At 34.9% G+C, this 27,615-nt stretch overlaps 1 protein-coding gene across 2 annotated transcripts in view; it reads right to left on the minus strand.

Annotated features, from left to right (window-relative positions):
- Positions 1-27,615, minus strand: part of CEP135 (centrosomal protein 135) — a 67,662-nt gene that overhangs the window by 29,269 nt on the left and 10,778 nt on the right. The window contains exons 7-14 of one of the 2 annotated variants that reach the window (XM_036227917.1): positions 25,202-25,330; positions 23,757-23,957; positions 21,022-21,087; positions 17,666-17,804; positions 14,472-14,695; positions 10,496-10,648; positions 9,445-9,597; positions 3,457-3,534 (exon numbers count right to left, since the gene is read on the minus strand). In XM_036227917.1, the coding sequence (XP_036083810.1) occupies positions 3,457-3,534; positions 9,445-9,597; positions 10,496-10,648; positions 14,472-14,695; positions 17,666-17,804; positions 21,022-21,087; positions 23,757-23,957; positions 25,202-25,330 (1,143 nt within the window). Of the gene's footprint in view, positions 1-3,456; positions 3,535-9,444; positions 9,598-10,495; positions 10,649-14,471; positions 14,696-17,665; positions 17,805-21,021; positions 21,088-23,756; positions 23,973-25,201; positions 25,331-27,615 lie in introns of both variants that reach the window. The other variant, XM_036227916.1, reaches the window with a different exon arrangement.

A 27,615-nucleotide genomic window follows, 5' to 3' on the forward strand; every position in this document is an offset into this window, starting at 1 on the left:
AATACTAACATTTGGGGCCAGATGATTCTTTGTTGGGGGAAGGGGAGCTATCCTGTGCACTTGTAGGATGTTTAGTAGCATCCCTGGTCTCTACCTACTAGATACAAGATGCACCTTCTCCCCTAGTTGAAACAATCAAAAATTCTCCAGATATTGCCAAATTATCTCCTAGGAGGCAGAACTGACCTGAGTTGAGCACCACTGATCTAAAAGGACCACAGGAGGAAATACCAATGTGCAGCCAGATGATTTACCCCAAAGAAGCTCAACACGTGGTGGCACCAAGTGGTAGGCTGTGATCAGGAGCAAAACTGAACAAGAAGCGTGACTGAAGGTCTACATACTGGGGCCTCACAATCCAGAAATCCTTCACCTCTTTCTAAAAAGTCATTTTGGAAATTTAAAAAATATAACTTAAATTTTTAAGCTCAATAGAAGGGTTAGGAGATAGAGTAACAAAAAAAGTTGAAAGTATGAAAGTTGAAGAAAGACATTCTCAGACAAGTAGAACTATCTTCTACCATCATGGAAATTCACTAAATAATCTTAAATCAATAAAGTAAGACTATGTAGCACAAGCACATTATTTAGAAACAAGGAGATAAACACTAGGAGAAAGTTAAAGTATTGTAGGTGGTAGTTTTGGGGATAGGGTGATGGACAAGAAAACTTTTCTTCCCCTTACAAACCTTTCAGAATTCTTTGGTGTATCTTGTACAAATAAGAGTACACATATGGTATAAAGAATAAAAAAATGAACATTTGTGTATCCATTGTATGGCTTAAAAATGTTACCTGTACCTTTAAAACCACTTGTGAACAGTCTCCAATCACATCCCACAACCCCCACCCACTATCCTAGTCTGGTATTTTTCATTTCTTGTTTTTCCTTGGTGTACTCCATCTGTGTGAATCTGTAAACAATATAGTTTAGGTCTGTATGTTTTTAAATGCTACGTAAGTTTTTAAATGCTACATAAGTGGAATCATACTGCATATTGCCTTCACCATTATATTTGTAAGATTCATGCATATTGATGTGTGTAGCTCTTGTTCATTCATTTTCACTGCTCTAAACACTCCCACTGTATGAATTACCACCATTTATCTATTTTCCTCACAACTGACATCTATATTGTTTTTCGTTTTCTGCCAGAGAGTATCTTAGGCTTTGTGGGCCCTATGGTCTGTTGCTACTACACCACCGTAACATAAAACAGCCACAGGTAATGTGTAAACCATGAGCATGGCTGTGGTCCAATAAAAACTTTATTACAAAAACAGACTGGAAGCTAAATCTGGTCTGGGGGCCATAGTTTGCTGACCTCCACCCAGGTTCTGCATCTAGAAGTAGATTTGCTGATTCATAGGGTACACCATGCTAGACAATGCCAAATTATTCACCAAAGAGGTAGCCATTTGCACTTCCAGAAGCTATATACACTCACTAATAATATTCGTTGTAACTTGTTAATTTATGATGACCTCACAGATATGAAATGATTTCACTGCAGTTTTAATTTGTACTTTTATTAATAAGGCAGAACATCTTTTTATGTTTATTAACTATTTGTAATTTTTTCTGCCATGAAGTGTCAACTCACATCTTCCGTGTAGCAAGTTGTTCTGTCAATTAGTGGCTTGTCTTTTCAATTCATGGCTATTTGATAAACAAAGATGTTCTTCTGAAAGTGGTCTCATTTAATATCTATGCTTTCTTTAATGGAATAAACTTAATTGTGTCTTGCTTAGGAATACACACTCTAGAACCAGACATCTCCTAGCTCTGTGATCTTGGGTTAGTATCCCTTCTGCCTCAGTTTCATTATCTGTTTCATTATATGGTTGTAAGAATTAACATAATATATGTAAAATGTTAAGAAAAGTGCTATAGTAAATGCTAGAAATATGATGCTATTATTATTTCTCTGAGGTCAAAAAGATTTTTAAAAATTGTAGTTATTTATTAAATATTCAAGGCTGCAAGTAATCTTGAACTGATTTGGGAGTATGGTAAATTTGGGATAAGATCCAATGATTTTTTTATATACATATACATGAATAGTCAATTGTCCCAGAAACAATTACTGAATAATCCATCCTTTCCCCAATGATCTGAGTGAGTCCCTCAGATATCAAGTTTCCACATGTTTGTGGGTTTATGGGTTCATTCTACTGGGTCTTATCATTCTCCCTTAATCCCTGTGCACTGCACTGGCTCCAAAGCCTTCTTATCTGATAGGACAATTTCCTCACCCTGTTCTTTAAAAGTTCTTTGTGATTCTTGGCTCTTTGCTTCTATGAAAAATTTAAAATCTGTGAATTCTCTCTCTCTCATTCTCTCTCTCTCTCTCTCAGACACACCACCACCACCACCACCACCACCACACCTTCTTGGGGTTTCAGACAGAACTACATCAACTCTACAGATTACATTGGGGAGAATTTACATTTTTATAAACCTGATATCTGTCACATTTTTTTATAAACCTGATATATCTCTTCACTTATTTAAGTTTTCTTTGATGTCTTTCAATAAGGTTACATAATGTTTTCTATAAAGACCCTGAAAATTTATACATAGGTACCTTGTATTATCTGTCACTATTAAAATGATATAAGCTTTCTATTTCTTTATCTTGCTTAAGATTTGTCATGCTACCAGAATTTACTGCACATTGATTCAGAGGATTCCTATTTTCATAATATTTAGAAAATTATCAGTTATTATTTCTCCATCTACTGCCTCTCCCAGAATTTTGACTAAATATATGTTAGACTTTCTCACTTTATTTTCTAAGACTTTAACTTATTTATATTTTCTATGTCCCATTCTCTTTCCAATGACTTCTAATATTTTGGACATGTTTTCCAGTTCATTAATTCTAACTTTCACCCTCAGGGCATGCTGGAGTTGAGAGGGACTTAAGAGAAGTAAAAATGGTGGAGACATAGTAAACTAGGCAAAATGAAACACGGAGAGAAAAAAGACTGCAAGAACTCATACCGATTTTTAAAATAATCTATCTCTAGAGAGAGCAATAAAGAATGAAAGTGAATTTCACTTTTCACTCTATGTCTGAATCATATTATTTTTTAACAAGAGCAAAACAACAATCAACATGCTAATACCTACTGAGTACTTACAACATGCCAGTGATTCTTCTAAGTTCCTGATATAATTAACTCATTTAATCTTCACAAAGTAAGTGCTAGCACCATTCTCATTTTACAAATAAAGAAATTAAGGGGTGGAAAGTTTAAGTACAGGAAATAGGCAAAAGAGATGGTTTTAAGCCCAAGTAGTCGGCCTTCAGAGTACACACTCCTATCACTATTATACAGCCTCTCTAGCATACTACTTTATAATTTTAAAAACATACAGCATATTAAAACTATAATTAAAATAGACATTTATACAACACAATATATCCCAAATCCAGTTTGATAAATTACCTGGTGATTAATACATGTCAAATGTTCAATAGTTTTTTCTAATTCTGATTTTCCAAGAAGACTCATCTCCTGGAGATTCTGAAAGCAAATTTTATAGAGTATGTTCATTTACATCAGATAATAAAACAAATTTACAAAGCAATGCAAGTCTACAGTACTATTTATTCTACTTGTCGTTTTATAACAGAATGTTTTGGAAAGAAAATCAGACATTTTATAAAAATGATGCTTTTGGTTGAAAAACAAAGCACAAGAGGGTCTCACTTTTTACATTTTACCTCCACGTGTGATTATAACAGAAGACTCCGAATGGTATGGACTCGTTTATAAAGATATATACAGATCAATCCATTAGTATAACCATAAAAGGAAAAAACCAACAGCTTAAATAAGCTCGGGGGTATGCCTTCTCCAGAGATAAAAGAGGAACAGAGTGTAAAGGAAGAAAAGATGAGAAGAGAAAGACACAAGAAACAGAATAGGGATATGCAAGAGATCAGTTTCAAGAATGGGTTGGTCAATAATGTAAACACAATTGCTATTACCTTATTCGACTCTTGCTGATGCTAAGTCTAGGACAAGTGATGTTAAGTTGGTGTTCTCTGAGAATTTTTCTAGTGCAGATCCAAATTTTCATCTACTTCATTCATTAAAAATAAATAAAGCAAATGAAATTTGTATTACACATTTGGTTGAAAGGGTTGCTGTGCTGTATGTAATTTTTTCATTTATTGTATCACTCAACCATTATGGGTATGTACTCCATACCAAGCACCAAGCAAGATGTGAGGAATACAGTAAAATGGATAGTATCTGATGTCATAGCTACTACAGCCTAGTAGAAAAGACAAACCTTAAAAAGATACTAAAATAAAATCCATGAAAAAAGGAACTTTATGGCAAAAGGAACTTTATGGCAACATATTGAAAGGGAATCTAGAGTCTAGGGTCCATTTCCCATGTGAGCAAATTATTTTTAACCTGGATCTAAAGTATGAATAGAAATTAACCAGGTGTGAGAACTGAAAGGGGTGAAGAATTTTCCGATAGCCTATGTAGAAAGCTGGGTTAAGGAAAAGTCCATTAAGTCTGGAGTCAAGAAAATCAAGGTTGGGGAAAGAGGGAGATCTGTTTGGGGAAAAAAAGCTAGACCTAGAAGTAGGCAAGGGCCAATCACTGAAATTCTTGGTAATGGTTAATGGATTTTAAATAGGAAGTTACATGATTAGATTTACTGGATTGGAAAGATGACTCTGACTTCAGTGTGAAATATAGATTTGAGAGGCTGCTAATACCCCAATGCATTTGAGAGACAATAATGGCCAGAACAGGATGGTAGCAAGGAAATGGAAAGAACTAGACATATTCAAGAGAAATTAACATAACCTCAGGAGCCAGACTCCTTGTGACTTCATAAGTAGGTGATCTTAGGCAAAAATTTAACCTCAGAGACAACATCTGTAAGCATCACTTATCTGAAAAGGCAATTGTGAAGATTTACTGAGATAGCCCATGTAAAAAGCACTTGTCACAAAGCCTCCCACATGGGAAGAGCTTAATAAACATTAAACATTATTTAAGAGGTAGCACTGATAGGACTTGGTGATTGAGAGAAAGGAGCTTTCATGGAGAAAGATGTCAGTAATGATTCCTGGGTTCGACAACTGATTGGACAGTGGCATAATAGGAAACTATTAGAGGAGGTTTAAGAAGTGAGACGATTCAGTTTCTAAGTAAAAGACCTGTTGTAAACTCATAAATCCTGCCTCCTACTAGCAACAAAGATTCTGGTAATATGAGTGCCACTTTTTCTGAGTTTTCAATAATGCTGCATTTTGCAATCCTATTTTTACATTCCCCGGCCATTTCAAAAGATAAAGAAAAGGATAAGTCAGTAGCTTGCACTAAAAACTGCCATACTGCACGTAAGTTATCTGGTCATTTTAACACTTATTTTTTATTTAAAAATGTGCCTCTAGAGGGCAGCATTCCAAAAGAACCTGATTGAAAGTATTCTGTTGGGGTAAAACTTCAACTGAAAATTTATGGCATAAAGACCACCTGATAATGCTTAAACGTTCTTATTCCTAATTTTAGTTACTAATTTCTAAATATTAAGTCAATAACATATTTTTGGAAGTAAACTATGTACTCTATAATAGTAACAAGAATAGTTAATATTGAGTTCTTTTTCTGTACTGAGTACTTGCTTTATGTATAATGTATTCGTTTTTCAAGATTACAAAGGATACATAAAATACTGCCACTAGAGGACTAAAAAAACTGGCACAGATGATAGAGGCTCTGTTCATCCCTCTGGCAAACAAATCAAAGTTGTGATGGAAACAGGAACAGCAGCAAGGAAAAATCGCCTGGGATCTTGATGACTAAGCCATATAACTAGGGAGAAATCCGAGAAATCACCTTGCAACGGCAGAAGGTAGGAAGTGGTGAGGACACAAAGCTGCCTAGTCTTAAGCAGCTAAGTGAGATGGAGGCTGCAGCAGCGGCGGACACCTCTTAAAGAGGCTGTGTCCGCGAGTTGATTTTCACAGGTGCAGACCTGCTGGCTCTGAGCACCAGTGCCGATCTGGCTGCATGCAGGGGACACCAGGGACTTACAAGGAGACATTGTCAGAATGAGAGCAAAGGTGATGATACTCCCGCTGTACAGAAGTGCCAGCAATATCTGTGATGTCATCAAACTGGAAAACAGAGGTCTCTCTGGCCAGAAGATTCAATAAAATGCTGCCTCCTCCATCTCGCAGCCCCACCCAAGTCACATTCAGGTATGTCCTCAGCGAGTCAGGTGCTCCATGCTGAGCAGCCCCTAGACTCACACTGGAGGCAGCTGGCCCTGGTTTCTGGTGTGGCCTTTTGAGGCAACTATAAGCACAGCACCTGTGGATTCCTTGCTGAATCTTAACAGGTGGTGCTAGAGGGGTAGAGACTTGAGTTAAATTTGGCCTGCAGCTGAACCCCTCTTAGCACTGTGCCTCTGGACATCTACTTCACAAATTCACACTAATAACACCGAGAGACATAGGAGCTGTGCTTAGTACACAGAAACAAGACATGGACAGGCAGCCAAAATGGGAAGACAAAGAAGGAGAAACCATATGAGAGAAGAGAACAGAGATCCAGAAAGAATGGAATCAAGCAATCTAACAAATGCAGAGTTCAAAACACTGGTTATAAAGATGCTAAAACAATTTCTGGGAAGTGCAGATAAATTAGGTGAAAAGTTCGACAGAGATAAAAAATATACTAATGAAAATGGAAATTAGAAAATGGAACCAGTCTGAAATGAAGAACACATTATCTGACATGAGAAGTATATTAAATGAAATAAACAAAGTGAATAAAGAAAAGGATCTAATGCTCTACCTAGAGGATAGGAAAGCCAAGGACATGCAATCAGAATGGCAAGAATATAAAAATAATTTAAGGAGCATATAGGACACTATTAAGGGTCGAAACATCTGTCTGAATGGCATAACTTAAGAAAATCAAAACGTTGAACAGCTGTTTGAAGAAATAATGATGGACAACTTCCCCAACCTGGTGAAGGAAATGGATATAAAACCCCAAGAAGCTCAGAGAATTCCAAAATTCAGGGATCCAAACAGGCCCACACCAAGACATACTATAATTAAAATGCCAAAGGTTAGATTCAAAGAAATAATATTAAAAGCTGCAAGAGAAAAACAGATAACTACTTGCAATGGAATACGCATAAGACTGGGAGCTGATTTCTCAAAACAAACTATGTAGGACAGAAGGGCTTGGCACAAAATAGTGGACAAGATGAAAACCCAGGATCTACAACCAAGGATACTTTACCCAGCAAAGCTATCATTTAGAGTTGAAGGACAGATAAAGAGCTTCCCAGACAAAAATAAGCTAAAGGAATTTTCAACCCCAAGCCAGAAAATGTTGGAGGGACTTCTTTAAGAAGAAAAAATACAAAAGAGTCACTTCAGACTAATAGACACACAGAGACTAAAAGGAAGGGGATGGAAAAAGGTATTGCTTTGATGGACCTAGAAGGTATTTTAAGTCAGATAGAGAAATATAAACACTATATGATTTCACTTATGTGCGGAATCTAAGAAACAAAATGAAGTAACCAAAAATAGACTCACAAATATAATGGACGATTTGGTGACAGACAAGGGAGGGGGCGTTGGGGGCTGGGAGAATGGGGTGAAGGATTAAAGAAGTACAAATCAGTAGCCAATGGATGGTCACGGGGATGGAGAGCATGGCATAAGGAATTCAATTAGCATTAATACTTTGGGTTGGTAGAGGGTTAGGGGAGGGAGGGAGGGAGCAATTGGAGGGATCATTTTATGAACTATGTAGATGTATAACCAATGTACTGTACTTGAAAACAAAATAAGTAAATTAAAAAAGAAAAAGAAAAAAGAAGTATCAGAAAAGAACATTCAGTGACCTAAAAAAAAAAAAAAGATACTGCCACTAGATATGATATCAAAAGCGTAAATAGAAAAAAAAAAAAAAAAAAAAAAATCAAACTTCATCAAAATTAAAAATGCTTGTGATTCAAAGGAGACTATTAAGAAACTGAAAAGACAACCCACAGAACGAAGGAAAGTATTTGCAAATCATGTATCTGATAAAGGGGCTTGTATCCAGAATATATAAAGATTCATCGCTCAGTAATAATGAGACAAATAACCCAATTTAAAAATGGGCTAAAAATGACTTAGACTTTTTCTCCAAAGAAGATACATACATGGGAAGCTAAGCACATGAAAATATGCTCAACATAAGCCATTGAGAAAATGCAAATCAAAGCCACAATGAATACTACTTCATATCCACCAGCATAATAATAAAAAAGACAGACAATAGCAAGTGTTGGTGAGAATGCAGAGAAGTTAGAACTCTTATACACTGCTATTGGAAATATAAAAGGGATAGCTCCTCAGGGAAACATCCTGGCTATTGCTCAAATGGTTTCATATATTTATATGAAGGTATAAACCCAAGATAAATAAAAACACACATCCATACAAAAAGTTGTACATGGCTATTCATAGCACCATTACTCTTAATAGTCAGAAAGTAGAAAACACCCAAATGATAAATAAAATGTTGTTTACCTATACCATATTATTCCACAATAAAAAAGAAAAAAGTATTGACACATACCACAACATGGATAAACCCTGAAAACATGACGCTAAGTGAGAAAAGCCAGACAGAAAAAAAAACACATGCTGAATGATTCAATTTATATGAAATGTCCAGAGTAGGTAAACCTATAGCAACAGAAAGCAGATTAGTGATTGCCTTGGACCGAGGAGTCTGGAAGTAAATGGAGAGTAGGTTATAATGGGTATAAAGTTTCTTTCTGAGGCAATGAAAATACTCTAAAATTGATTGTGGTGATGGTTAAACAAGTCTGTGACTATATTAAAAACCACTGAATTATACACTTGAAATGGGTGAATTATATGGTATGTGAATATCTCAATAAAGCTTTTTTACAAAAAAAAGAAAAAGAAAAAAAATGTCCCTTCACATGAAGAACTGCCTGTCTATTGCAATCAGAATTTAATGATTTTGTATTAAATACATATTTTTGGCCTTATGGGCCATACAGTTTGTTGTCATTACCCAACTCTGCCACTGCAGCACAAAAGAAGCCACGCAGAATATATAAATGAATGAGCATGGTTCCAACAACATTTACCAACAATGAAATTTAAATTTTAAAATTTCCATGTGTCATGAAATATTCTATTGATATTTTCTCAATGATTTAAAAATGTAAACACCATTCTTAGCTTATAGGCCATACAAAAACATAGTGGTCCACATTTGGCTCATGTGCCTCTGTTTGTCAACCCCTGATCTAGTTGTACATTCTAAATAGTCACTTCACAGGAAAACATATATCAAGATCTCTATTTTTCTCAATAAAATACCTTTCAAAAATAAGGCAATCTTATTACTTACTTTTAACTTGTCTTTTAAAGCTTCCTTTTCTGCCATAATCCTTCTTAAGTCAGATAATACAAGTTCTTTTTCCTTTTCCATAAGACTAACAACATTATGGGAGACTGTGCTTTGGGCGGATTCTTGTCTTAATGAAGATAATTCTACCAGAGCCTTAAAGAATTAAAAGATATACATAAAAAACACTTTGGATATTCTCTCGGTTAAAAAAAAGGCAAGCTAAAACACATTTTACCTTTGTTCTCCTTCCACAGTCCAAGGAGGGGGGGAGAGGGGAGGAGGAGGGGAAGGGGAAGAAGAGGAAAAACAAAAAGAAAAGGAAATTGTGGGAAGTACTAGTCACAAACTTTTGGACAACTAGTAGTTAACTAGTTGGACAACCAGTAGTTAACTAAGCAGACCCAAGAAACTGAAATCTAAGCCAAAAGTGAGGAAAGCCCAGAAGTGGATCAATTTGTACTGCAAAATCCCAAAAAAGTTCCAAAAGTGAAAACAGCTTTTTCAACTTGACCTTTTAACTTGCATGTCCTTCTTACCCTCTTGAAGTAGCAGGATTTCGTGGGAGATTGGCATGAGAACAAATTATGTGATAGATATCATGCTTTGCTCAGATTCACCCTGGCTTCTGACAACTGGGGCTTTATAAGTGGGCCAAGCCATAGTCTCTCTTCCCTAGAGTTTTCTCACTAGGGTCTAAGTCCTCAACATTCTATATACCAACCCCCCTCAAATAGTGGGTGCTGCCGACTGTTTGATAGAGATATCCTAACATGTCCAAATCCCAAGAACTAACATGGCTCAGAGTCAGTCTAAGACCTGTTCCAGGTAGTTTTAGATTACCTCTAACTGACCTGACACACATAAGAGAAAAGAATAAACATGGAGAAATAAATCTCTGCTTTGGGAACAAGATGATAGTAGAAACTACTAATTCTAATCGTGAATGAATACAAGGTCCATATATTACAGTAATTTAAAGGTTATATACTGGCTCCATTATAGTTAACTGATTCTATATAATCTGTTAGCTTAGTTATAATCAGTTTCTTACTTCATTATATAAGACACTTAGTTTATCTCTTTCTGCTGTCAGTAATTTAACGTTGGACTGTATATCCTCCATATATTTTTCAAACCTTTCCAGCATATGCCGAAGTTCATCTCTTTCTCTTGTGATCAGATGAATTTCTGAATTGTAATCACCCTGAAACATAATTTAAAAACAGAAGTTATCATGTTATAATTATCACCCCAAGGTTGTCTAAAATATGAGGCTGACTAAAAGATGCTAACAGAAAAAAGAACACAAGTTCCTTTAATGTAGTTACGGAACACAATTTTTAATCAATAATGAGAACAGGAAATAACAGAGTTGGCAGTACTGGGGCAAATTTCCTGGCCTTCAAGTTCCTAGAAAGGGACCCTGCTGCCAATGATATTACTTGATCAGATTCTATCAGATGCTTCAAGTGTCATTCTCCTGGAGTTTTTACACTGGTGATAACTAAAGTATAATGTGCAGACCAGAAGCATCAGCAGCATCTAGAAAATAGTTAAGACATGCAAGTTTTGGCACCCATCCCAGACCTACTTAATAAACAACTCTGGGGAGAAGCTCAGTAACCGTAGTTTATCAAGCGGTCCAGGGGATTCTGGTGCATGCTAATTGTTGGGAACCACTGATTTATAACCCTCTCCAGGAAAAGAAGTAGGAGGTAATATGTGCCTGCTCACCCGGTGCAAGTATAGTGGCCTAGTATATTCCTCAGTTTCCTGTGATTGAATCTAAGATCAATGTCCCAGGCACACCACTCTCCAACTCTCCTAGCTTCAAACTAACGTGAGGTCTATTTTTGTAGTCAGATAAATGTAAATATTTCTACCAGGCAGTGTACATTAAGCAACTACTTCCAACATTTCTAAAACAAGATTCTACCTATTATTCTAGCATAATCAGAGGTTCACTATCTTCACAGCTACTGTGGAAAATAAAGATGGTAAATATAGACTTGAGATCTATGGTTTCTTAAAGTACTAAATTCGAAAGTCCCACTAGGGATAATCTGTTAATCTGATACACTGGAAAGCATCCTGACCTATGTTATTCAATATCTACTGTGCACATACCATGTCCAATGTAGACTTGGTAAGTGGTAATATCTGTGAGGTACCCCTTACCTACCACTTGGAAATGTGTTATCTTCTTGGTTAAATAAGCAAAATCAACGCTTATGGATGAGAGTTTTTATCTGGATACCTTAAAGGATAAGACATCTTCTAGGACAAAAGCAGATTAGAGTTTGAGTACTTAATCAAGCCTTAAATAACTATATATAAAAAAAAAAAAACTGTAACCTAACCATACCTAAACATCTTACAGAAAGGAAGTGATCTGATAGACTTCAAAAAAGGAGAGCTCGCTGAATAAGGATTCGACAGTCTATTTTCATTATTATCTAGGTCTCAGCTTAAATGTCACTTTTTCTAAGGAGTCCTTCCAGATTCTCCAGTCTAATTTAGACGTCCCTCTATATACTCTCATAGCATTCTGAATCTTTCGCATATTCTTTCTTCATTAACAGTTATTATAAATGAGATGATAGTCATTTATATGATTACGTGTTTAATATATGTCTTTACCATCAAAATATAAGCTCTACGAGGGACATAGTAGGTTATCTGGTGTTATTCACCACATCTTCAGTGCCTAGTATCATAGCTGATAAAATGAATTCCCTAATATTTATTGAATGGCCTTCCTAAGCAGGAACTCTAGCTCTTTTTAAAATGTATCTTGAATATATATTTATATTTGTGTTAAAATATAATTGTCAATAACTCCTTTTACCACTTAATTGTTCCCAAAACACACACACACACACATACACGCACACATGCACGCACACGCATACACTAACACAAGGTCACACACAGACAATGCAGAAAGTTATGAAGATAAGAACTATGTCCTTTTTTCTCTTATCCCCAGGGCGTCATTCATAGCAAGTCTTCAGTATATATCTGTTGAACTGAACTTGACTTTCAACCCAGACCTGATGTGCTTGGAACCAGCAAATAATAAGGAAATGAAACATTTACTAGGAAGTAGATGTTACACTGAACCCTTATGCAAGTTAGCTCATATAATCTTCATAAGAGGTAGTTACTTTCCTCACTTTGCAAATGAAGAACTGGGATTCCAAGGTCATAAAGCCAGTCTGTGAAGTGAGAACTTTGATTAGGCCTCCAACTCCAAAAGCACTTTCCACTACACTATACTGAAAACGCGCAGTTGGAATGATGGTGAGTACAAGGTGAAAGAGGACAGTGCCCTTTCCAGATGACAGAGCAATGGGTGTATTGCTGACAAAGATCACTGATATTAAAAATGTTAATATTTTTTCTGAGTTATTGCAATCCCAAGAAACTGTGCCTAACAGTTTCTCATAAAGCAGGGGTTGAAAACTCACAGCTTGTACTAAATCCAGCTTTGAAGTAGTCTTTGCTGTTTGCTAACCAAGTGTTTCTAAACATGTTTAAAATACTCAATTTTAGGTGGGGATGCACTCTCTAGTTACCAGCACTCACGACTATCTGAACATTCCACTCATTTCATTCATGTACAGACCCACTCTTTCCTACCATGGCTGCAATTTATTACTAGGACTCTAAAAGGCTCTGAACACCCTAACTTCTAAACTTTGGAAAATAAAATATCTATGTCACATAACATTAGAACATTTCAAGAAAGTAAATAACTTAAAGGGGAAAAAGTCTCTCCTAATTTTACTAGTACCTTACAAGAATTTCTTATTTGTCTTTCAACTGAATCCATACCAAGCAACTGAATTAAATATTCAGGTTAAACACTTAGAAATATTTATCTACTCAGTTCTATTTAATAAATACTTGATTAAACTAAACAATCATTTTGTGCAAGATACTACTACACGATGAAGGTGGTCAATTCGGTGATTTATTTTTCCTGAGTCCTAAGTGTATATGGAGTTAAAAAAAAAACAACTTAGTGACACATAAGTTAATTTACACTGTTATTTTCCCAATTCATTGTTTGTAACAGAGAACATATTACAGTGTTTATACTGATACCTGTAAACCAAATCCAGCCATTAGCCAATGAGATTATAAAACAAAATCGGAAAACAAGTCAAAACCATTTGACAGCTGATAAAGTATTTTTGGGAAAAAGATAATACAACTGGCAAATTTAGCCAAGTCTGAAATAAAAGGTTTTGAGTTTTAATGAGTATACTCCCAACTTCCCCTAATTTTCTCTAGTGTATAGATAATGTTAGAGTCATACAAACCTACAGGACTTCTATAGCTCCAAAGCTTAAAAAAACTCAAATGATATAAAACATTGAAAATAATTAGGAACTGACATAGACACATGATTTTAATCTCTCATGAATCATAGTTAACTGTACCTACTATATATCTTTAGACTACCAACCTGTAAATGTGGTTGTATGGTACAAACGGTATGATCTGCCCAGCACCCACTTTCACTTTCTACTTCCTCCCTGTTGTATGGCTAAGATGGAAGATACATGGTCTGCACAATGCTGTGAATGGCATAAAGCCACCTTGCCTGCCATGTGGAAAGGCCACTCTGCTTTGAGAGAAAAATGCAGCTGATATCGAAAGTAAAGGCTAGAAAGAGAGGAAATGTCCAGTAGCATGAGTTTCTGGTTCTGCTTTCCAGAAACCCACACTCTGGAACACCCCTGCATTCCTTCCATATACCTAATGTGTGTGATCTTTCCTTAATTTCCAGTGTGCTTTGTTCTTAAGTAGTTTTGTTATGCTTTGTTCTTAAGTAGTTTTCCTAATTAATGCAGTGTCCCTATAGTGTCAGTCAGAAAATACAATGAAAACCAAAACTAAGAAAGACTTTTTGAAAGCAAGTATGAGCAAAGTCACATTTAATACAATATTAAACCAGGAAAGTTAGTTCAGAAAGATACTCTCTTGCCTTATCAATTACTCTTATAAAGAGATGTTACCTTTTCTAGTGTTTTAAATATTGGAATTTTTTCACGTGCAGAATAATTTGTAGAGCAAGATCTTCGCTGTACTATATGTTGAAGTCTTTCTAGCTCTTTCTTATAAAAATCTCGTTCTTCTTCTATACCTTTCAGAAATGTATCTAAACGAGAAGGTGACTTGTCTCGACGTTTTATTCCATGTTCTAGCCTCATCCTCTCAACCTCCAAAGTAAGTTCTCTTTCTGCAAATTAAAGTAATTATATCTTAAAACAGTGTTGCATTTAAAATGAATAATCAGCCAAATAAATTATACCAATAACTTTTAGAATGCACGCTACTAAAAATCATTAACTGTTTGGTATGCTGCCACAACTGCTAGATATCAAAGAGGTAAATGTTGAGGAGAAAAATAACAAAGTGAAAATTAAATCAAAAGTTTAAATAAAGTCCAATAAGTCTGTCTTGCTGCTTTTGCCTTATTCATAAAGATGGGTACTATTTAGTACTACAAAATGAAGCAATAAATTACCACATGGTACTTTCTGGTGACTTGAAAATGCAATAAAAGAAAATCTATCTTCAATTAACTATAATATATACAATTTTAACATTAAGCTTGAATTTAATACAGTATATACATAAAAGAGATCAAAACAACTAATTGTCCTCCCAATAAGCACAATTAACTTCTTCCATAAAAATTACCTTTTCATGACTCAAAAATAACCTAATACTGGTAATTTCATATAGTTCAATCTGACTTAACTGATACTCATTACAACTCTGAGACAGGAAATGATTTTCAAGACACAATGATTCACTCCCATCTCTCCTTTCATTCATTCGACAGTACTTACTATTTACGACATGCCCAGCACTAGTTAAGGATATAAGTATGAACAATATAGCCAAGGACAAACAATTATTCTAATTATAGTAGGATAAAAGCTATAGAAGAACAGTGTGCAATGCAATCTGAAGGCTGAATAGGCAAATTAGTCCTGAGAAGAGGTGACCAGAGACGTAAGCAGCAGCTAGGCGAGTGAGAATAAATGGGCAACTGTGTTAACTGCTAAGAAAGCAAATGAATTAATGAATGAAAAGTGTCCACTGCATTTAGCATAATGGTATTGAGTGATGACCTTAACAAAAGCGGTTGCGTTGGTGAGATGGAGACAGAAGCCAACTGCAGTGGATTGAGAAACTAAACGGTAGTTAGTGAGCGATCAAGCAGGAACAGCAAGTGTGGATAACTTTTCAATATATTAAAGCTATCAAGAGGAAAGAATGGCTGGAGAGGAATGAGACAAAGTTTTTGTTTTAGAATGGATGAGGTAAGCCTGTCTGAATACCAATAGAAAACAAAAACAAAAACAGGACAAAGACTAAATATGTAAAGTTTATAAAGTTAGAGAAGATAGGACCAGAGGATAGATGGAGGCTGTAGCCTTTCATATAGGGACAAACTCCATTTTAACAGGAGGGAATATAAAGATGGACAGGTTTAAGACCTGGGGACAGGAAACTAATGGAATGCCTCCCTGGTAGTTTCCATTCTCTTAGGGAAGCTGGAGATAAGAATGCTTGCTTAGAAGGAGGGTGAATGAAAGTCACAAGCTTACTAAGGATGGAACATATTTGAAAAGTTCCCTGCAGAGTGGGAGATCAAACAGTAAGTAACATAGAATAAAACTTTCATACATCACTGAAGGTGCTGCTGAGGTTCAAGAACACCTAATCTACAGTGCTATAGATGTGTCTGGTATACAACAAGCGGTGTCTAGCTGCTCATGTGTAAACATGTAGAAGGTAAAAGTTTTGGCTGATCCATGGCTGGGTTTTTAGCAAAGTATGCATCCAAAGCACAGAGAAACAAGGCGAGTTTCAGATATCTGAAAGATGATGCTGAAATGATAGACCATAGCTAGCTATGAAAGGAAGTAAATTGCAAACTTTTCTACATAGGTTAAGCAATTTACTATATCGACCCATTTAATACTCACAACCTTTTGGGTAGGTGCCATCATTAACTCCACAGATTGGGAAACTACAGCACAGAGAGGTTAAATAATGTGTCCAAGTCATACAGCTAGTAAGTAGAAAGGAGTCAAATACATTATCCACATGAATGCTGAAGAACCTAGGAAAAGCCCTTTTAATACAACATACTTTCTTTCATTTCCTTCTGCACTTACCACTCCGTGTGCCTGAAAAACTCTGCCCCCAAATCTTCATCTGGCTGGCATCTTGTCACTGAGCCCTTCAATCGGTAGATCTCTAGCACTTCCCATTTATCTTGATACCTCTTATCATCTAAAATTAACCTCTTCATTACATGCTACTAGTTTGTCTAACTAGAATAAAGGCTCCAAAAGAGCAGAGATCTTGTGTGTCTTGTTTACCATCATATACCCTTGCATCCTGACCATGAGAGGCTCATAAACATTTGTCGAATGGATGGATGGATGGATGGATGGATGGATGGATGGATGGACGGACGGACGGACGAACAGATGGACGGACGGACGAATTCTTATATGCTTCTTTAAAAATCATTTAGGACTGGTACGTCGCAGAAAGTTAACCTATTTCATTGTGTGTGTGTGTGCGCGCGCGCACGTGCATGTGTGTATTTTCAGGTGATACAACTGCATTTTCTTACAAAAATTCCGTTCTTTAATTTTTCATTACTTCATTTTATTTATTTATTTATTTCTTAGGCAAAGCAACCCTTCGTTGACTTCACAGATTGCAAGAACCCTGTCAGCTTTCAATCCCTTATTTTTTCATTTTTCATACCTACACCTGCTGGTCTTCCTAGGTGGTCTCCCATCCAAGTACTAACCAGGCCTGACCCTGCTTAGCTTCCAAGATCAGACGTGTTCAGGCTTGTTCTGGGTAGCATGGCCATAGACAATTTTTCACTATTTTAGAACTGTTTTCCTCTTAGTCTTAATGAATTCTATTATCAGTCTGCCTCAAAGAAGAATATATTTCTATTAAAAGATATTCAAGTAGGTTTCTCTATACTAACAAGTCAAAAAAACAAGAATTCTGTAAGGTCTTTGAGGGAGATTTTCTTCTGTCTCTACACTGTGTAGTGTGGTTTCTGTCATAAGCAAGCACTCTACAGATATCATCTGCTAAGAAAAACAATACACCAAGAGACTATCACAATCACTTTTTAAGTTATCAACATTTGACATCTTACCTGTAACTGCAAAACTTTCCAGTTTTTTGGCAAGTCTTTGCTTTTCTTGTTCAAGCTGATAAACAACAGTTTCAAGGTCTGATTTTATAAGGAGTTCATCATTTAGTCTCTCTTTTTCTTTATGGCATAAGTTTAATTCCTGCAAATTTTAATACTTTTATTAAGATTTCCAATGAGTTTATAAAATACTATAGCACTTAAAATATTTTTAAGTATGTTTAAAGAGTAATTCACATACACACATATAAACACAAATACTTTTATCAAATGTATGGTTTCGACTAAAGTTAAATTGGTTGTGGCTAAAAGCACCATAAAACCCAAATGTTAACAGTGTTCTTTTCTGAGTAGTAGTGTTAGATTTTATTTCCTTTTAATTTGTTTAGCACATTGTCCTATTTTTTTCAAATGAAAATGTACTTGTACAATATTTTTACTTTTAAAGGAGGGCAGAAGAAAGACAGTGCTCTAACACTATCATAGGTATTTATAACTCCACTGGTTATTCTCTCAGCCTCAACTGCACAATGGGGATAAGACCAGTACCTGGACACTGAAGATTCACTGCTGAGAATGGATGTATGAATGTGAAGCACTCTACAGTGTCCGGGCTATGGAAAGTGCTTAATAAATGTTAGTTATAGATATCATTAGTGCTTATCTTAAAAATACACAAAATATGGCACTAATGGAAAAAGTAAAATGAGTCAGAAAATAACTATAGCAACATCTTACTGTCAGCCAACACTGTTAAAACTTGGTAATAGTTATGAGACAAGCACTTTGAATCACAATTAACTGTTTATAGCTTGCATATAAACAGTAGCAAACAAACAGCAAATATCCCTACCCTCATGGAGCTTATGTTGTGTTTTACAATGTAAAGATGTCATCAAATATGTAGATGCTCATCTCTTTTCTGTTTATTGACCACATAAGAGCATTTTACAATATCCATGAGACTCAAGAATGGACTAACATTTAGCAGGTTTAGCTAATTTGATTATTCAATACTGAATTGAATTGAATCCCTTCAGTTGAATAAAAAGGAAACCATTGTGATATGTTTTCCATAGTAAGCACATAAAAAATAAACAAGAACTCGAGCACTGACTATATGCCAATGTATCACAATGGCTTCATTTTTTAAAGTTTTTTCTTCTTTTTCAGCATAGTGATTAGACATTTATATAACTTACGAAGTGATCACCCGAACAAATCTAGTGCCCATCTGACATCATACGGTTACTACTATATTCCTATGCTATACTTTACAAACCCGTGACTGTTTTGTCATTACCAATTTGTACTTTCTAACCCCTTTTTCTCTTTAACCAACCCTCTCAACCCCCTTATCTGTCAAACCTCAAAATGTCCTCTGTATCTGTGAGTTTGTTTTATTTTGTTCCTTAGATTCCACATGTAAGTGAAATCATATGGCATTTGTCTTTGTCTGACTTACTCTACTCAGCACAATACTCTCTAGGTATATCCATGTTATTGTAGATGACAAGATTTCATTCTTCTACTTATTTTTATGTATTTATATATACAATATCCCACTGTATATATATCACCTCTTCTTTATACATTCATCTACTGATAGACACTCAGGTTACCTCCATATCATCACTATCATAAATACTGTTGCGATGAACATATGGATGCACATGTCCCTCCAAAGTAGTATTTTGGGTTTTTCGGATGAATATCCAGAAGTGGGATTACTGGGTTCTTCTTTGTCTGTTATAGCCTTTGTATGAAAGTCTATTTTGGCTGGTATAAGTAAGCTTTTTTTCATTTTCATATATTTTTACATCCCTTTAATTTTAGTCTCTGTGCATCTTTTGATCTGAAGTGAGTCTCTTGTAGGCATATGCAAGGATCTTGTTTTCTTATGCATTCAGTCACCCTATGGCTTTTGATTGGAGTACTTATTTACCTTTAAAGTAATTGCTGACAGATAAGTAGTTATTGACATTTTATTATTCATATTTTTGATATTTTTTCCTTCTTAAAGAGGTCCCTCCAGCATTTCCTATAATATTGGCTTGGCGGTGATGAATTTCTTTAGCTTTTTTTGTCTAGGAAACTCTTTATCTGTCCTTTGAGTCTAAATGATAGCTTTGCTGGGTACTCTTGGTTGTAGGTCCTTGCTTTTCATTGCTTTGCATATTTCATGCCAATCACTTCTGGGCTGCAAAAATTTCTGTTAAGAAATCAGCTGACAGTCTTATGGGAGCTCCTTTGTACATAACTAACTGCTTTTCTCTTGATGCTTTAAGAGTCTGTCTTTGTCTTTAACCTCTGGCATTTTAAATATGTGTCTTGGTATTGGCCTGTTTGGGTTCATCTTGTTTGGGACTCTGAGCTTCCTGGGCTTGTATGTCTGTTTCCATTCACCAGGTTAGGAAAGTTTTTCATCATTATTTCTTCAAATAGGTTTTCAATTTCTTGCTCTCTCTCTTGTCCTTCTGGTACTCCTATGATGCGAATGTTGGTATGCCTGATGTTGTCCCACAGGCCACTTAAACTATTATCATTTTCTTAAATTTTTTGTTTCTGCTGTTCCAGTTGGATGTTTTCTGCTACCTTATTTTCCAAATCACTGATTCAATCCTCTGCTCCATCTAAATTATTAATTCTTTTAATGTATTCTTCATTTAACTTACTGTATTCTTCATTCCTGACTGGTTCTTTCTTATGTTTTCTATCTGCATTTTCATGTTTTCTATCTCTTTGTTAAAGTTCTCACTGAGTTCATCTACTCTTCCCCTAAGTTCACTGAGCATCCTTATAACCAATGTTTTGAACAATCGTGTAGTTAAAAGAGTACAAAATTCCTAAGAGGTTTTCCAAATTTTAATTTTGCTATCTACTATATATGAATGGAATACAATGGAATACTATTCAACCATACAATGGAATACTATTCAGCCATAAACAGGAAGTACTGGATACATGCTACAGCAAGCGTGAACCTTAAGAACAACTGTGCTAAATGAAAGAAACCAGATACAAAAGATCGTATGTTGTATGGTTCCACTTATATAAACCGTCCAGGATAGGCAAATCTACGGAAATAGGAAGTAGATTAATAGTTGTCAAGGGCTGAGCAAAGGAAAATTAAGAGTGGCTGCTAATGTATATGAGGTTTTTTTTTTAGAGTAAGAAAAACGTTCTTATTAGATAATAGTGATGTCTGTGCTACTTAGTGACTACAACAAAACCACTAAATTATACACTTAAAACCCTGAATATTATGATATGTCAATTAAAAATATACATATATGTAAACTAAAGCATAAAAATTTTCTTATGGAAAGTTCTAGCAAATCAATATGACATCTACTTACCAGTTGAAGTTTTGCCATTGTTTCTTCAAGATTTCGCATTTCAGAGAGATTTCTTTTAATCTCTTCCTAGGAATAAAAAGCTTATAAGGTAAACACCTTAAAGTCAAGAATACTTATCACTAAGTCACATTAAAAATAAGACCAAGTCATTTTTCAAGTAGTTCATGTTCCCTCTCACCAGTGGGATCTGAAGCTTTAAGCCCTGAGCCTCAATATCAATGAAGAGGAGGCAAAGTTGAGGCTACTGTTTAATTTCTCAGTATCCTGAATGCTCACAGAAACCTATTTATAACATCTGAAACAAGAGGGCCCCTGAAAGTCTTTTTTTTTGCCTGTATACTGTAGGACTTTCCTTGAACCCTGATCTTCAAAATTCATCTTATAGCACTATCATTTCCTGATTTTACTATCCTATTTGCTTTCTCTCTACCTGCTACTACCAACACAGATCCTCTGAAATGCAACACAGAACACTGAATGCCAAAATGAACACATAATGCAATAGATACATGACATATTGCTGAATTGTAGACTTAAAATATAATTTTATTAGCCAATGTCACTCCAATAAATTTAATTTAAAAAAATACTAAGACCAAATGGGAATCTTTTGTGAGCCAGTTGTCATTCTTGAGCAATGCCAACAAGACATGAGAAGTTGTGTTCAGTATGTTGTGTGCATGAGCACAGAAGATGTAAAAGAAGGTAGAATAGGAAAAGTATGAGATATAAAAGTATTGCAATAAAACTAAAGCCACAAATGCAGAATTAAAAGTGCACTAACAATGTTCTTCATCTTTAAGAGTGTTTTGGCTATTCCAGGTCCCTTGATATTCCGTATGAATTTTAAGATTTTTTTCCTATAAATGCCATTTATAGTTTCAGGGATTAATTTTACTTATTCCCTTTTTGGATTTTAATTATTACTGTATTGAAACACACCTGATTGTTGTGTTTTGCATTTATATCCTGCAACTTTGCTGAATTTGTTTATCAGTTATTTTATTTTTTATTTTTTTATGGAATCTTTAGATTTAGTTCATCTGGAAATAAAATTTTACTTCTTTCCAATGTGGATGCCTTTTATTTCTTTTTCTTGCCTAAATGCTCTGGGCACGATTTCCAGTACTATGTTGAACAGAAGTGGTAAAAATGGGCATCCTTGCCTTGTTTTTGATCTTAGAGGAAAAGTTTTCAGTCTTTCACCACTGGGATTGATGTTAGCTGTGGGCTTTTCATAAGTGGCCTTTATTATGTTGAGGTTGTTTCCTTCTTAGCGGAGGTGACGCTGTATAAAATTAATTCAGTGATATAAAATAGAGTAGTAATCTTCAAACTACGTTATAGCTATTTCTGAGATAATATACTTTCCAAGTACTATGTAAAACTATCATATACACATGGTTTTAAGGACACAATATCTAGGTTTTTATTTTTACATATTTATTATTTTTTTAATTTTTTATTCCCCCCCTCTTTATTCCCCCACACCTCCACTTCTGCCCCTGACATATGGATGTTGTTGTTTCCCCTTAAGAACTGGATCTCTGAAGGTGGGGCATCGCCTCCCACATGCTCAGGGCGTGCAATTGGGCCCTGGCGCACCCCCAGGGCCAGCGCACCCAGGTTATGGTCCTTGGTTCCACCTGGGGCGCCAGCCTAAGACCTTCTGCATATAAAGCGGACATGTTAACCACTACATTATGGAGCCATCCTGAAATATCTACGTTTTTAATTTACATAAAGTCCTTCTTAAAAATTATCTGAGAACCTGCTTGTGGTCTAGGAATTATGTGAGTTCTCCTTTCCAGCCTTCTCTCACAACTGCCTCTCTCCCACTTTTCAAAAGAAAGGCATACACTTAATGTCACACTGTCTCAAGATATTGAAAATTTGTTGAAGCACCAGAAAAAAGATAATCTGATATGTTAGAACTGTCCAAATTCTTGAATTAAGGCACTATTTTCTACCATTATATCTTATTGAGAAATGCATTTCCAATAAAATTTTACTTTTGTATTTAATAAGAATTTGAGTATTTGTGCTATATTTGTCTCTTTGATCCACTGATTGCTAATAATTGTAATGACAACATTATTCAGAGGAAAATGCTAACACTTTGAACCTTATACTCAGAATATTTTAAAAAATAAAACATTTCAATTCATGTATTTATTTATTGCAGAGATATCTAATAGGGTGATCAGAAAAGATACTCAAGCATAAAATATGTTAAAATAGGATAAAATTTTGTGGAGATTTCAAGAAAGGGTCATTTGGAATCTACTGGCTACATTTAAAGAATAATGTGACAGTGTTATTTTGAGATCAATATTAAAAAAAAGATTGATATTTACAGTAGACCAGATTACATCCTTTATATCTATTTAAACTTAAAGATGAAAAATGTTAGCCACCAACTTAAAAATGTGCAAGAACATGCAGAGTTTTAAAAAATACATTTAAAGGGGCTCATGAGCACAAAACAATAAAGAGGACAAATTTCCAAAGCTTGTTCACAAAGCAAAGAATAAAAGGACAGAGATGGAGAGCTGAAAGGAAAATAGCATGGAGAGAAACACACCCAAACAACCAGTACAAGCATTTAGAGCATATAAACGACACTTTAGAAAAACTTGAATTACGAAACAAACAAACCAAAAGACTCAAATCAGATATCAAAAGGGCTCGAGCTCACTATGCTCTAAGAGAATAGTCCTGCAACCTAGACATACCTTTGCTTCCCCAAGTTCTTTATCAGCAGTCTCAAGCACTTCTTCTTTATGTCTTTCCAATTGCTGTGCTAATTGGTCTATTTCAGTTAATTCTTGGCAGAGTTTTTCATTTTTGTTACTTAAGTTAACAACTTCAGTAGTCACTGTATCTTTGGTTTCCATAAGCTCTTGTATATGCTTCTCCAGGTCTTTATTAGCTTGCTGAAGAAAGTCAACCTAAATTGAATTTGTTAGGTACATGAACTGGAAGATTAATCTAACTACTAAACTTTCAAGATAATATTTAAAATATTACATAAAAAAATACAACTATTTTATACTCACAAACTTGTACTATTTGGATTTGAAAAACTGACAATATGGTTTAATATATAGCCACTGACTTTAGATTTTCAAGCATGGAAGGAAAGAATAAGAAATCTGTGTGAACATTTTTCCAACACAGAATTCTAAGAATATGACAAGAATATCAATCACTATGACGATAATATTACTCTAGGCTGTGCTGTCTAATGTAGTAGCCACTAGCATCCACATATGGTTACCGAGCACTTTAAATGTGGCTAGTCCAGACTGAAATGTGCTATAAATGTAAAATATACACAGAATTTCAGACTTAGCACAAAAAAATAAAAAGAATATAAAATATCTCAATATTTTACAAATTGATTACATATTGAAATAATACTTTAGACATATGAGATAAATATATTATTAAAATTAATTTCACCTGTTTTTTACTTTTTTTAATTTGGCTACTAGAAAATTTTAAATTATATATATGGCTCATATACAATTTATTTTAGACAGCACTACTCTAGAACTATTGCTGAAACGTGAGCCTGAATCTAGTCTGGTTGTGCCCAGGCAGCACTGACATGTCTAAATGTGTAAAGGTCACGTGTCATGCTTTATTAAACTCTCCTATTCTTGCACTTTTAGGTCAAATGCATGGCAGGAAATCCATTACATAGGTAGTTAAAAAACTGCAAGTTTAATTTTTATATTTATTTTTTTAAATCCTCTTGTTTACATTGTAAAAGAAATATGTGTTCATAAAATTTTAAAAAATAAAATCATAAGGAAGCCTATCCCATCACACTAAGATAAACTATGGTAGTATATTTTGATATATTTTCTTCCATTGCTTTATCTGAGTTTATATACATTTTAAAACAGCAAAAAAGATCACATTGTGTATATAGTTTAGTCTCTTCTTTTAAATACTTAACATTATGGTATATATATTCCTGACTCATTAATATTCTTCACAAACATAATTTTTCAATAGCTTCATTCTACATCCGAACACTTGGGCTCTATCAAATTTTTCCCACTGTTACATAATACTTCAGTGAACAACATTGTCACTTTTACGACTCCAGGGACCATTATAAACACTTAGGAGTTTATACATTTAGTGAAATAACTATAAAAGTCATTACCTGAATATTTAAATGAGCAATAAGCTTTTCGTTGGTTTTATTTTTAGTCTCCAGAGAGAGGATATCAGAGGAGCGGCCACCATCCAATGCAATGGATAGTCGTTCTATTTCTCGTTCTCTTAATTCAATCTGAAAACATAAAGTCATGATAACATTTTAAAAAATCTAGTTTTCGACCAAATGATTAACACTGAATAAACATTTATTTGGACATACTTCCATTTTTCTTATGTTGTACAATGTATACATACAAGAGATTAACAAACATTCATATATGTATTCACACATATATGAGATTATGAAACATATATGTAGAACAAAAATACAAAAAAATCCCCACAAAATATCAACATAAGAATAGTCAGCATGGCTTTCATAAGTATTTCTCCTGAATAGATTCTTCCTAATTTATTTTTAGGTTTTTATTTCCCTCTGCTAAGATTAGGCAGTGTTTACATAAAAGAAACTGCTGAGTACTAAAATTGAGTCTGAACTACTTCGGTGTCTAGTGAAATAAATGAATAAACAAATGAATTTAAAACACACCAAAACACACCAAAAAATGAATTGCTACTGAAATTCAATATTAAAAAGAATAGGAAGCTGGAGTAAATTTAATGATTATTTAAAAAACAACAGTTGTACGAAAAGATCACTATCAATCATGAATTCACACTATTCACATGCAAGAATTTGGAAAAACTCACACTTTCAAGATTTTTTGCCCAGCAAAAAATTGAAAACAAAAACCAAGCATTCAATTCAACAACTACTGAGCACAGATCTAGGTACATAAAGACAAATAAAACACGATTCCTGACTTTCAGGAACATAGCTTTATGAAGAAATCTAGCAAGTAAGCCAATATTTCTGTACAAAGTTGTTTAATGGTAAAATAAAGGAAATAGGTATGTGGCACAAAAGTAGTTAAGGGAATAAAGTGAGTTACTTTCCATATGTTCATACCTGTGGAAATTAGTGAAGGCCTTATCAAATAAATATGTTCAAAAAGGTAATAAATGATTCTATAAAGAGAGAGAGGCAATGTTCCAATTAGTGACACAGAAGGATAAAACAACATGATATGCTTGAGGGACTAGAACTGGCTCAGTACGACTGGACTGTAATGTGCAAGGGAACTAATGGTTGGAGGTGAATCTGAAAAATTATGCAGGAACTAATTATGATAAACAATGAATACTTTGCTGATAATCTTACTTTGAACTCAGGAATGAATTTGACAAGAATAAAACCAGAGGCAGGGAAACCTCAGGAATGTATGGGAGATGACTAAGCCTAAAACAGTGGGATAGGGAAGAGTAGAAATAAATTCAAGGAGTACTTATGCAGAAGAACTGACAGAACTTGGTGAGTGGTATTTAAAGAGAAGAGAATGAAATCTAGGAAAACTACAGGTAGATGGTGATGTTATCCACCAAAGTAGAGAATATAAGAGGAAAAACAGATTTGAGACAGAAGACAAACAAGTTCAGTACAAAACATGTAAATATAAAGAGCCTTTATTCGAGTAGAAATGCCCAGTGTTAAGTTGGATATATGGGTCTAGAGCTCAGCAGAGAGGTTCAAGCCTAAGAGAGATTGGGGAGTCATCAACATACAGACAATATTTTAAATCAAGAGAATGAATGAGACCACCAGAGAAAACATACAGGGAAAAAGAGAATGGGTCAAAGACAGCATCCTGGAAAAGAGTAATAGTTCAGGGAATAGGCAGAGGAGAAAAGCAGAGAAAATTACAAGAGGTTAAAAAAAAGAAAACCAAAAGAAAATGGGGTCATGGAAGAGTTTCAAGGAGAAATTATGACTAATGTCAAATACTGGAGCGGGTCAAGAAAATAAAGACTAAAAGTATCCTTTCGGATCTAGCAATTCATGTCAGAGGTGTCATTAACCAGACTAACTTATGTCCTGGTGGGGCAGAAGCCAGACTGCAATTAGTTAAGTAGTGAGCAGAAAGTAAAGAAGCAGAGACAGAAGAGTAAGGTACTCTAGAGAAGTTTTCATGAGGGAGGAGAAAGCAGAAGCAAGGAGAGGTAGTTAAAAGATTTTTTTAAGGGATGGTAGTGATGACGATAATAGCTCCTTCTCAAATGACTGTTATGAAGGTTAAAATAATTAATAATTATACAGTGGCCATATAAGTATTTGTTAAAGAAAGAATAATCGATTAAAGCAAGGTCCTAAGGAAAATAGAGGACATGGGGCCAAGAAAGACTAAGCTTTAAACAGAATACTACCCATTAAGTCTCGATAGCCTGATTATAAAGGTAAAGATAAGCAGTTGAAACAGGTAATGTCCTGAGAAGGAAGGTATTATAGTTGGGGAAAGAGCATGAAAAGAACAGCAAAATTTAGAATATATGCTGAGAAAAACATAACTCAAGCAAAAAAAA

The sequence above is a fragment of the Rousettus aegyptiacus genome, unplaced genomic scaffold (assembly GCF_014176215.1).
Source record: "Rousettus aegyptiacus isolate mRouAeg1 unplaced genomic scaffold, mRouAeg1.p scaffold_m13_p_10, whole genome shotgun sequence".
Classification (NCBI taxonomy): Eukaryota; Metazoa; Chordata; class Mammalia; order Chiroptera; family Pteropodidae; genus Rousettus; species Rousettus aegyptiacus.